The following is a 12,966-nucleotide window of genomic DNA, read 5'->3' on the forward strand; positions in this document are numbered from 1 at the left end:
TTGGGGGTTGTCGGGATCCTGTAGGTAGATGGGAATCTGGCTGCGAGTCAGTTTGCCGGCTGTGACGAGACCCTCATAGCAGCCATTGTGGGGCCGGCGCGGGGCTATTTCCAAGGAAAATTAACACTAAGGGCCAGATGGATGGCTCATTTCTGTTGTTACCGTTTTTGCAACTGCCCTTTTTTCCTATTCGAGGATTGATAGTGTTTAAGGTAAAGGTTAAAGGTCAAAGAATATGCTGTTGAATTTGCTTTACACCCACTGAGAGGGGAATGTTAACTCTGGCCCTAAGGACGTCTCTTAAGTGAGATATGCAGGACAGGATTGATGATAGCCCGGTTCTCAAAAGACCAGACTCCTAACTGCAAGCCCGGGCCTGCTGTGATGTAAACCTGTTCCAGTTAGCAAAGTGCCGTTAGTCTCTGCTAATGTCAACAGATGGATGAAGTCACACTGGAAACGCTTTTTCCCATTCAGGTGCCATCATGCACCATTAGTCTAGCCTTCTCCAGGTTTGTGAAGGCTTTCAAGAAATTAATTAATACCCCATTTCGTTAGGGCATATGAAATTTTCATTAGTCTCTGAATAATGAATAGTTGTTGGATTAATGTCCAAATGGGCTTGCCACCTATCTCTCATTCTACGGGTTTTCCAGTGGGATTTGGATACATTACAGACCATTAATTTATCTTTTTGAAGAAGGCAAATACGAATGGCTGCTCTGCAATCGTTCCATGAATGGTAAATTTTGCTGTGAGTTAAATAAAAAAAATCGATATGCTCTTTGATTCATTTAGCACATAATGTATGCAAAAGCATAATTTTAACCTGACAAAATCTTTAAGTTAATCAATGATCTGTGAGGTTAAACTATTTGAATTGTGTATCCAGTTTGTGGTCAGCTTGCATGTCTCTGTAATAATGATTATGATTATACAGCGTTTTTGCAGATTCTAAAATCAATCAATCCATTTAATTAAATATGAGAATTGCGTAAATATGTTTGATGTTTGTCTGTTCTGTTCTGTGCAGTTCGTATTGTCATCAGAGATATGAACTTTATCAAGACGCGGGATGAGGACGAGACTGCCAACCTCATCTGGAACGACTCGGCCGTGCAGCACGAGAAAATCGCTGAGCTCAGGAACTACCAGGTATGCGGCATGGTTACCCTGTCAAGTCAGCACACCTTGGCTGTAATCACATAGGCCTATAAGTTAAAGGAAAGGGATTATGACCACAAGGGTGCAATTTCGAATCCCTGAACTTACTGGGAAAATTTGGATCTAAACTCTGAGCCAATAAAGTTGCTCAGTTGCCAGAAGTGTAAGACTGTGGATGCACTCATCAGATCCCTGGTGTGAATGTATGTAACTGCGGAAAAGAAACACACTTGAGAACAAGATTAAAATAAATCCTGTGTTGGCTGAGGTTAATTTAGATTTAAACTCTTACTAACCTGCCTGCAATAGTGCAGATTGTTGGGTGGCAAGGTGAGGTGAGATTTTCGACTGACTTTTGAATCTTGTAAAGAGTAAAGGAAAAAACTAAACCACTGTGAATCAAAGTTTTTAAGTAAATTGTGTAAATTGAAGTTTTTACTCTCTTTCTTTCATATTTTAATGATCATCACTCAAATTAGTTGCAGACTCGACCTCAATTCAGGCCTGTCACCAGATACCACATTCATTTTATTTACTAGTACATCTACTGCTGAGATACTAAACATGAAACGAGATGAGAGCAACAGCTCCACATAACCGAGCTAATTATTACAAAATATTCACATTATAATCATTATTTCTTATGCATGGTAACTATGTGAGAGATTAGCTAATCAGCCGTAAGAAGTGCAGACACCTGTGAGGGTGTGCAGAACTTTTAATTTGTGTAACCCTTAATTACAGCTACATCCTCCAAGGGCTCCACACAACAATCTACATCATTTACTGCGTTGCAAAGAAGGATCGACCTCATGAGTTTTCCTTTGTCTCTTGTATCTGTGGCTCCAACACAAAGCCCACCCGTGGAAAGTTGGGTCCTTGCATTCTATCCTGCCTCTCAACACTTTAATTCTACCTGTCACTGGCAGATGAGAAGGAAATATTAAAGGAAAAAAAAGAAAAGGCAGAGGAAAGAATCAGGAAGTCACTGACATAGATTTTGGTGGAGGTATTTGGGACAGATGGCGGCTGGAAAAAAGCAACAGAAGCGGATGGACACTGGATCTAAGTGAGATCTAGGTGTCTCCTGATGACACTCCCCTGCGAAAAAGAAGAACAAATAATGCGAAAAAGACACTTGTCACGACTCTGCCCATCTGCTTTTCCCTCAGACCCTGGGAGGTGGAAGAGAGACAGAACAAGAAAGAGAGAGGGACAGACAGGGGGAGTGAGCGGGAGAGAACTTGCACAGAGACAGATGGGAAGGTTGACAGGTAGACCTGCACGATGTGAGCAGCAGGGTATGATGAAGGAGAGGGGGGGGGCAGGCTTCACATGTCACTTGTGATGTTGATAAGAAGAAGCTAAACAACTAGGATATCTCGGAGTTCCGCGCGCGCGAGTCTGAGAGTGGCCTTACCTCTGTTTGACCTCCCTGTCCCGCTGAGTGAACTTGGCTGCTCCCCTTCGGCTCCGTGTGTTGGTCATCCGTCTTCCCCGAGTGCTTATTTAATTAGACTGGGCACTAATGATCGATTAAATCACAGGCTAGTCAGGGAGAATATGGCTTGTTAGAATAGGGGCAGCAAGAGTTCGACTAAGTAGATTGAACATTACAAATACTCCAAAGACTCAAAGTGTAGTAATGTACTAATGTTTCAAATAGGAGGTTGCTCTCTCATGCTGCTGTGGTGTTTCATGACATAATTTCTCAGAGGAACAGTCAAGGTCCCTCAACAATTGGTTTTGATTTCACCTCGTAGGCCGTGTCATCTCTCGGCATTGGCATAATTGTGCAATATCTTCTGAATCCCTAATTATGTCTGTCTCGTTTGGATAATAATCACAGATTCCTTTTACACTTTGCATCCTTGTTTTTTCTCTCCTTCTCTACTCCAACCCCCCCCCCCCCCCTCTCTCTTTTAATTTTTTCCTCTGTTTTTCTTTTCTCCATTTAGTGATGTACTAGAGTTTGCTGTCAAATTTCGGTTCATACGAGCCTAATTAACGCCCCTGTTCAGGCTCATTTGGTCAAAGAACACAGAAAACCCAGAGTTTTTCCTTTACCACCCCCCACCCCCATTCGCTGCATTCGCAGCAATTCATTCAACTGTCACTGCAGGAGCTTGCGATGCAGAACCAATTACTTCGGCCCCTCGGAGTTGAGATTGATCGTTTTTTTCCTCACTCCTTCCCTCCCCAACCTTTAAAGTACAAAAAAATAACGCGGTAAACTAAATAAGGGTTGAGAAAGGTCTCAGCGTCACCTTTTTGTTTTGAGTCCGTAATTGGGCATAAATGTCAGAACATCGTAAGCTCACTTCAGGTTGCTGCCTTTAATGTGCTCATTTTTATGAAGGGGTGGGGGTAGAATTGAGTGGCGTAATGGCCCTAACAACATTATTATGTCTGCCTGTCCCTCTGCAGAGAATTAACCATTTCCCTGGCATGGGCGAAATCTGCCGCAAAGACTGTCTCGCAAGAAACATGTCCAAGTAAGTTTTCACTCATCTCTCTTAACAGATAACAGAGTAGTTTGATTTTTGCAGTTGCGCAAACACAAGAACATGCTTGCTTTTTAAGAAGTAAAAGTTTAAGTTGTGCTCAAGCCACATTACAGGATTCCTTGCCTGATTTTAAGCCAGAGTTTTTCCCATTGAGCCTAAAGTCTTATAGTAATGTGAACTTAAAGCAGAATGAAATCTGAGACTGGGAACACAAGTTAGAGACATAAAGATGAATGGGAAGGAGGAATTTTTCTTTCCTTTGTTCTCATTATAGTTTTAGTGCAACTCCTTCCATATTATAAGGGGATTTCCTGTCATCCTCCCTTTTACATAACTAGCTACGACTAATAATTATCCCCTGGAGCTGTAGAAAGTTCGTATTTTTTTTACAATCATTTTGAAAGTGAGATATCCTTGGGGTATTTCCTCGTAATGGTAATTTTCCTACTCCTGTGCAATTTTCCTTACTTTGAGATGTTGTGAGTTGGGCTCTCGAAATATCACTGATGAAACCCTCGGTAGAAGGTGATACCTGTGTAGGATCACCTTTTATGATCCTCCAAAGTGAAGGCATGTAGTGTGAAATCCCTCATTTGACTTTAACAGGCTCCCGGTAGCACCACAGCACACAATCATACCCATTCTTTCTCTGCAGAATGGTCAAGTGCCAGCCTCAGGAGTACAGCTTCATACCCAAGACATGGATCTTCCCCGCTGAGTACACCCAGTTCCAGAACTACGTCAAGGAGCTGCGCAGGAAACGCAAGCAGAAGACCTTTATTGTCAAACCTGCCAACGGAGCCATGGGTCACGGGTAGGTCAGAATGTAGCCAGTGCCCTGGAGCAATCTAACACATTGATTAAGAGACTGACAGGGGGAGCGAGGACAAGAGGAAGAGAATGTGAGGGAAAGAAGGTGCAGAGGGAAAGGGAGTGATTGAATGAAAGAGAACACTTCCAATAGAGCAAATAAAGGACAAGCACAACAAAAACAAGGGAAGAAGAGGGTTGTGACCTTGACATGGGCATCTATGGAAAATAGCATTGTGGGACATAGAAAACTGAGTGTTTTTGCTAAGACGGTTGAATGAATCTTATTGTCCTCGATGGTCACGCTTGCTATACATCAGAGGTTATCACTACCATTAGAGGTCACACTCAAACACACAAGCACGTACACACACAGTAACTGGCAGTTACTGTTGTTCCTTCCCCGAAGGTCTCTGCATGTGATTATTGAATTCCTTTATGAGGCACCATCAGCAGAGACGAGACAGACTCCAAAATGGACTGAGATGGCCGCTGCAGGGGACTCAATGTCTACACGGTGTCTCTCTATCAGAACGAGCAAGCTGTAGTACCTGAATACTTGTTTCAATTCGTCAGGGTGACAGCCTACAGTACCTCAGGATGTGATGTCACATTATCACTATCCCGACAGGTACAGTCATGAAGTACACAAAGACAATCAGCACCAAATCAAGTTTGTCCTGAGCTGCAAGCATAGTAACAGACTGTAGCATCTGTATAAGGTACAGTATTAATGTTGTGCCTAATTTCAACAGTTTAAAAAGCAGGTGTTGCGTTTGGCTCTAGGACAGAAAGATCTTTGGTTCTTTGCTGTCTACTGGCTGAAACTTCTGGCCAAACTGAAGGCAGTGATATCAAAACAGATGTATCGCCTTTGGTCTAAGTCAAATGCATTTACATGTAGATCCTTAAGCTGTAGTTATAATGTATGGGCTCTTGCCACAGTCAACACTATTAACTCTTACTCCCCATCCAAATCTTTTGCATCCTTCAAGGATGTTTTAAGCAGTGTTACTCAAAATGTCATGTTTATGCAAACTTTAAGATCTTCTAATCCAAGCTCTAACTCTAGGCCGAGCCCTGAGAGAGACTCGTTCGCTAAATTAATCAATAAGTTTTTACATTTTACCTACACAGTCAAAGAAAAAGGCAGTCCTCAGATTTTCCTCAGACAACCTTTCCGTTTGTTATAACCAGCATAATTCAGATAATTGTTTGACAGAAAATGGCTTTTAAAAATGTATTTAGCTTTGTTTAATCACACACGGACCACAAGGTGGGTGGATGTCGCCAGGTCAATGTGTGTAAGAGAGAGACAAGCTTAGTGAATTAGGGGAAACCTGCTATTAAGCTTGATGCGGCTTTTCACCGAGAAGGAGTCAGATGAGCCAGTTTGGGTATTTATTAATGCTGCCTTTCAGGCTGCTTCCCTTTGGAGGAGGTCCAGGCATTGACTGACTGGGAGGAGACCCCAGGGTTTTATCTGTAAGCTGGCCTGAGAGCCACAGAGGAGCTGCAGGAATCTATTGTTGACAAGGATTTTTGGCCTCCTCTGATCCTCATTCTGCCATCACAACCCTGTGCATGATAAGTCAAAAATGGAGGGAAAGATGGAATACTTGAGATAAAATGTAACAAGTATTCTAAACAAAGTTATCCTACGACATATCTGTAAAATAGTCTTAGTGGTAGGGATTTTTATTGAATGTAATAAAACCAACCAATTTATCAGTTAAAGCAGCTCTCTTTGGAGGTTGAGGCCTCATACACACACACTAAAGTGGCTTTAAACTCAAAGTGAATGTGTTTGTTTAATTATTCTGCTTTATCAAACAAACGAAACAAAGGTCAGTGTGAATACTTTGTTTTATCTGGAAAATCTTGCGAAGATAATACTTGTTGAAACCAATCTCAGCAGTATTCTCTTGAATAACTAAACAAATAAAATGAAGTATAAAAAAATGTGATTAATCTTCATGCTCACACTGAATGTATGAGGAAATGCTTTGTATTGCATTCACCACTAGCACCAATAGGTGGGGATATTGAAGTACAAATACTCAGGTGTACTTCACCGCTCCCTCTGCCTCTGTATGTATGTGTCCTCTCTGGTGTCTAAGCCTTACTGATAACTCAACTAATTTCTTAAATGTAAAAGACAGCAAAGGCTGAATTATCACAATATATTAAGAATGTGAAGGATGATGGCTTTAGCTCGACTGGCTCGCATGATTAGATTTTTCTCCATTGTTTTTTTCTTCCTCTTTTTTTTTTTGCATGGTGTGACGAGGCAGGAAATTAAGTTATATCTGCCCCCCTGTAATTTATTTTTCCGTCAGCCGACTAAATGAAGTTATTGTTTGTGTCTGGAGTGCAGCTTGTTATAAAGGAAACAAAATAAAAGTGTGTGCGCGGCTTAAAAAGGCGAGATCCCCTCCGGTGCCAAATTAAATAGGCAGGGGAGAGTGGGCCGTGATTATCTGACACTCCGGCTCATCAATCATGTCGTCTTCTCCTCACCTACTCCTCCTCGACTAACTAACACTGTTAACCCTGTCCTCATCACTCAACCTGCTGTCTGTGAGTTAGGTGGGCCCCTCACATCGTCGGTCAGGCTAACATCAACTTCTCCGTTCTTCCCTGTTCAAGTGCTTTGATAAGCAGGACAAATGAAGCGCCCGGCGATGATGCTTCCTGCTTTTTAGCTGGCAGGAGCAAACACTTCTGAGGGGTGATTGATAAACCTATAGAAAGCATAACAATACACCACCTTGCAGTTATTTCAACAAGCTGAGCTGGTTTTACTCAGACTCCAAAGGAATGGTTGCATGTGTTTCATCAAAATCTGGGAAAGGAAAGCTAATCTTAATCTAGATGAGCAGGCTCCCTCCCCGAAGTTTGATGTTTAACGACTACTAGTTGTTAATCGACAATGTTCCAGCCAACTGATGCCAGTTCTGCTGCTAAATTAAACCATTGAGAGAAAGAATATATGTTTGTACTACAATTATCAAAGCTGTGTGTGTGTGTGTGTGTGTGGGGGGAGGGGGGGGGGGGGGGGGGCTTCCTGGTTGTGCATGTAACCAATTTAGCTCAAGTCTACCTTAACTAAGAGTGATGGTTTGTACATAGTGGGAGATTGTCTGGAAACACCACCCCTCACCCTCCTTTCACACACACACACAGACACACACACACACGCACGCAAAGTTTTGAAAACGGCGCCCCTCACCCTTGCATGCACACCTACACCGATGCACGGAAACCAAAACACATTTGAGAAAATGTTTCTTGAGTCCGGTGAGAAATGGTCTGCGTTCTATAAGGCCTGAGTGGCGGTGACATGAGACCGAGAGCAAACCAATTGGAGTGGAGGCAGAAATGGAGCGCCATGCCTGCTCCCATTAACCTGCTCCGAGCTGAAAGACCTTGCAGCAGCATTTGATGGACCATGCCACTCACGCAGTTTGGAGTTTGGCTTTAGCAAAATGACAATGCTCTCCAGATGCTTGCAGAGAATCGCTCCGAGAAACCAGTATTTGCGTATTTATCTGGTTGTTTTTTTTGTTACATTTGTTTATTCCACTGTTTTATTTACAATAAGGCTCTGTAATGAACTCAGTAACAAAATCTTGGAGTGCTCAGTGTTCAGCAGAGCCAAACAGCTTGTTCTCTTCAAACTCAACCTGAGGCACACTGAGCTCACTCATTTACATATGTTTTCAGTGTAAGTTCTGTAGCACTGGAGGGTCATCAGGGCTGAGTGGCACTGACCCCTAAACTCCTATAGCTCCTTCACAAGATTATACATTTCGGCTTTGGCTTTTACACAAGCCAAGGTAAAAGAAAAGGTGACAGCCCAGAAAGTCCAAACTTTACTTTGACTTTGACAATGAAATATGATGAAACACATCAAACCTGTATACTGTTTGGGTCAATCTTTTTTTTTTTTTTGCTTTAACACATATATAATAGTGACAATGTCATCAGTCATATTCATGGTCCCTGCTATGCTCCCATCTATCATTTTTTTAATTATCTTTTTTATTATGCCATATTTTATTATGCTGCTGACGACATCCCAATTTCCCCCCCAAGGATTAATAAAGATTCTGTCTATCCAGGATCTCGCTGATCCGTAACTGTGAGAAGCTGCCAGCCCAGGAGCACTTTATTGTTCAGGAGTACCTGGACAAGCCCTTCCTGATGGAGGGCTACAAGTTCGACCTGCGCATCTACATCCTGGTCACTTCCTGTGACCCGCTTCGCATATTCCTCTACAAAGACGGCCTGGTTCGCATGGGCACCGAGAAGTACCACGCGCCCAGTGAGGCTAATTTGGTGAGTAATAGACACGTGCAGGTAAACTTGCAAACACCCACGTACTCTTGTAGAGATGTAGTACCTTTTACACACACACACACACACATTTCGATTGGCACAGAGAAGTACCATCTGTGTATTCGCCCAGTCTGGAGAGTTGTAGACGTATACACACCTGTTCGTGGAATTATTGCAGAAAGTACATGCAATGTGTGGCCAATCAGGTGGATGACAAATACACTACAGACATATAGTGGAGTGTGTTGGTGTGTGGGTGTGTGTACCATGTGCAAGTCTGTCAAATCAAAATCCGCATTCACACAAACAAAAAGACTCGGATAATACATTGCAATGCACATAGACATACAAAACAACTGCAAGGTCTTTCTTGTTCATTCACACACGCACACACGCAGGACACACAGGCATTTGCACACAGCTGAGCATAAATGTCCACACACCAGATGTCTCCTGTAATATCAAGCCGCTCATATTTGCCTTGAGGTTCTGCACCTGCTGAAGCACAGTCTGTTACTGATAAGATGCACACACACATACACACACACACACACACATACACACACACACACACACACACACACACACACACACACACTCACTCAGCCTCCTATCAAGCATGATGTTTATCTGCTATATGGCTGCCTCCTGTGACACAAGTGTGTATTGCCCATAGAAATCTAGTATTGTCTTGCGCGGCGTGTGACACATGATGGAGTGAGTCACGCCACGGAGATGGATGTTCAGTCCCGCAGAGAGTGACTTCCAGTCAGCCATCAGGGGATGGACTGGCCTGCGGTCACAGTGTTATTACCTTGTAGGCTAAAGACAAGGATGTGTTGTCTCGCACTGTGAGGGATTGTGTTTAAAGCGAAAGAACAACGAGCGTCACACAATGAGTAGTTTGACTCAGCGGCTCAATGACACACATCACACCTCAGTTAACTACTAACGTTCTGACCCTTGACTTCTCCACTGTTCTGTTTTAGTGTCATACACATCACTTCTAAATTTCAACACGGAACGTTTATAGTTTCCATAAAGCCAAAGTAGCTGCTCTTTATTTTTTAATACAGCGTTTCATACTATGATTTGCTGTTACCAGGAGACTTGTTAGTGATCTTTTTTACTTTGTTTTAAATTCTTTTCGACCCATGTTACCGTGGAGAAAATAGTTTACATTGCAGTGTTGTTATGTGGTCTGTAGGGATGTAAGAGTGATCGCCCATGAGGATGCCGCTCGCTGGGATAATTAGCAGTACTGATGTGGGTGTAATGACAATAAAGAGCACGTTCACGGGCATCGCTGCAATTAAAGCATAATATAGGTAAATTGTGCATGAAAATGTCCGATTTGTGTTAAGCGTCGCACTATAACCTATCTTTTTGCTTCAGTAGATCTGTATGTGGCAACTTTCAGATGGTAGGTAGATGGATGAGGCGCGTTTTGACCTTGCTTTATTTTAGGATATATAATTGTAGTTGAAGAATGCGGTTAGTGGAGTAAAGTAACGACTACTTGACACTCAGATCGGCTCCTGTAAAATTGCTGTGTGCCGATCAAATTTGAGAGAGGAAGAGAAGTCTTAAAAAGAAGATGGGATGATGCAATGATTTGCCATATACTGTATATCAAGCAACATAGAAATAACACATTTTTTTTACTGATGGATTAATTGTTTAAGTCTTTATCAAACAAAGATCAAACCATTCAAATAACTTTATAGGAAATATATCGCCATAATTGTTGTTAAAATTAGCAGTGGTTCTCAAATTGTTTAAACCAAGTTCCACATCTGATCAAACCAAAGAAAGAATGATAATTAAACTAAGAATCTATTATTAATTAACCCTTTATTTGTAAATAATTTGCCATAACAACCGACTGACTCCCTAGATTACAATTGTTTTAATTGTATGCATACATTTCAGTCATTACCCCAACGGGGGGGTTGTTTCAAACACCACTGATGTTATACCTAACACTGTTTGGGAACCATTATTCTTTACCTTTAATTAAAAAAATTGGTAGATTATTGGTACTAAAACTAAACATGAATGTAATGCATAAATGTGTCCCTGTTTGCCTCCACAGAGCCAGCTCTATATGCACCTGACCAACTACTCCGTCAACAAACACAATGAGAACTTTGAGCGAGACGAGACGGTGGACAAAGGCAGCAAGAGGTCCATCAGCTGGTTCACAGAGTTCCTCCGCAGTAACGACTACGACGTGTCCAAGTTCTGGGGAGACATTTCTGTAAGTGGGGAATCCAAACACACACACACACGGACGAACTTGGCAACAGATACTGCATGGACTTCCACAAAAGCAAGGACACGCAGGATCAAAACAGAAACATAAAAGCCACGCTGTAAATGCAAACATCAGACGTGCGTATCCATAAATGTAATCTCTAAGCGTGCACACACACACACACACAAAAACACAAAACTAGATCCTCTCAAATAACCCACACACACTGCCCACAAAGCACAAGTGGCCCAAGCAAAGGTTTGATATATTTTGTTATGACAGTGAGTCGCTGAGCTTCAGATCTTTGTTTAACTGGAGGGAGAGCCTGGTGAACACATCATTCCTGGAGGGTGAGCACTCTCAGCTCATCCAAACACCTTTACCTTGTTTATTTCCTTTCATCGTTGTCTGTTTTGAGGCTCCCTTTTACCTCATGTGCTTGGTTCATTCTTGTCTCATTGCCATCTATTCCTCCATATTCTCTTTTATCTTTCTCTCGCTTTCTCTCCAACACCTCGCCTTTTGCTCGAATTTCTGTTTTTAAGCGTCTTTAAACTTTATTTTTCAATCTGTCCTTCTTTGTCTCCCCCTGACCTTGCCTCTTTGTCCCTCTGTCTGTAGTCATTTAGGTTGCGTGGTCCCTCAGAGCTTGTTCTCTGTTTTATTGTGCGCTCTCGTGCTAGCAGCGTTCAATCTCAAAATCAAATCCCATCGGTCATTATAGTTTCTCCTCAAGGCAAGGCACCAATTCTCTGTCTTTCATTTCTTCTCTCGCTCTCTACTAGATAGTATGTCGGGAATGAACAGAGCTGCGTTAGTCCAGTCGTGGGCAGCGCACAAACCTGTTGGACTTAATTGTTGTTTCGGTAATGTCAGGCTTTTCTCCCCGTCTCCTCTCCTCTCCTCTCCTCTCCTCTCCTCTGCTCTTTTCAATCTTGTCCCCTGGTCAAACACTAAAGTCTTGCCACATGACTCGGCCAGACCATCTTCCACCTCCTCCACCTCCTCCTCCACCTCCTCCTTCTCGCTTGCTCTCTCTCCATTATTTATCTGCGTTTGCTTTAGTAGTTGCGGCGCTCTGTTCTTACCGCTGTCATACTGCACTCACTGAGTTTTGTTCGGCTCTCACCGTCTGGCTCGCTCCCCTCTCTCGCTTTTCATCTCTGCTCTAACATTTTGTTCCCATCCATACTTAACAGGCTGCCCCGTGTATTTCAGCCAACAGTCACGGTTAGAGAGTTTATTTTCCCAAAAATTCTCCGTGGGGGGGTTCAGAATATTGTGTGCGTGTGTGAAATAATGGACATTGCGTTCGTAAGAAGGTACTTTTCATGTGAGTGTGAAAGGTTTGAGCTGCCAAACATTTTTATATGTGGGTGTAAATCTTACTTAGATGATGGACTTTACACACTGTACATACACATGCACACTGCAGGTTTAATTCCTACCATGGGCCCTTTTCGGATTGATTAGACCTTGATACAACCTTGATTTTGTTTGTGGAGAAATGAATAGAATACAGGGATTTTTTTGTGTTAGTTGAAAAAGCCAAATTCTAAACTGAACATCTTTTCCCTGTGGTAAATCTGTTTATCCATTTTAATTAGTGTTTTTTTGTTAAAGTAGTTCTCGTGCATATTTACATAGAGTTAATTTAATGGAAATGTAATTAATAGATAAATATTTATTCCATCTAACTGACTGCAGTAGGAAAAGTCTCATTTTATCTTCCATATTTTTGTAATATCCTGCACATGTGGTTCTTTCCAAACACGCCCACACACACTGTTAATTTAGACGATGTCCTTTTTGTCCTCAGACTGGATGTTGACATACATTTCTCTTGAGGCATTTACCTGCTGCACTGTCCTGCTGCTGCAACCACTG

At 42.3% G+C, this 12,966-nt stretch overlaps 1 protein-coding gene across 1 annotated transcript in view; it reads left to right on the forward strand.

The window, feature by feature from the left end:
- Positions 1 to 12,966, forward strand: part of ttll7 (tubulin tyrosine ligase-like family, member 7) — a 61,869-nt gene that overhangs the window by 7,110 nt on the left and 41,793 nt on the right. The window contains exons 4-8 of the mRNA XM_076151402.1: positions 1,034 to 1,155; positions 3,592 to 3,659; positions 4,327 to 4,485; positions 8,606 to 8,822; positions 10,918 to 11,082. Coding sequence (XP_076007517.1) covers positions 1,034 to 1,155; positions 3,592 to 3,659; positions 4,327 to 4,485; positions 8,606 to 8,822; positions 10,918 to 11,082 — 731 coding nt within the window. The remainder of the gene's footprint in view (positions 1 to 1,033; positions 1,156 to 3,591; positions 3,660 to 4,326; positions 4,486 to 8,605; positions 8,823 to 10,917; positions 11,083 to 12,966) is intronic.

The sequence above is a fragment of the Genypterus blacodes genome, unplaced genomic scaffold, assembly GCF_046128005.1.
Source record: "Genypterus blacodes isolate CSIRO-AG114 ecotype Tasmania unplaced genomic scaffold, CSIRO-AGI_Gbla_v1 ptg000054l_1, whole genome shotgun sequence".
Taxonomy (NCBI): domain Eukaryota; kingdom Metazoa; phylum Chordata; class Actinopteri; order Ophidiiformes; family Ophidiidae; genus Genypterus; species Genypterus blacodes.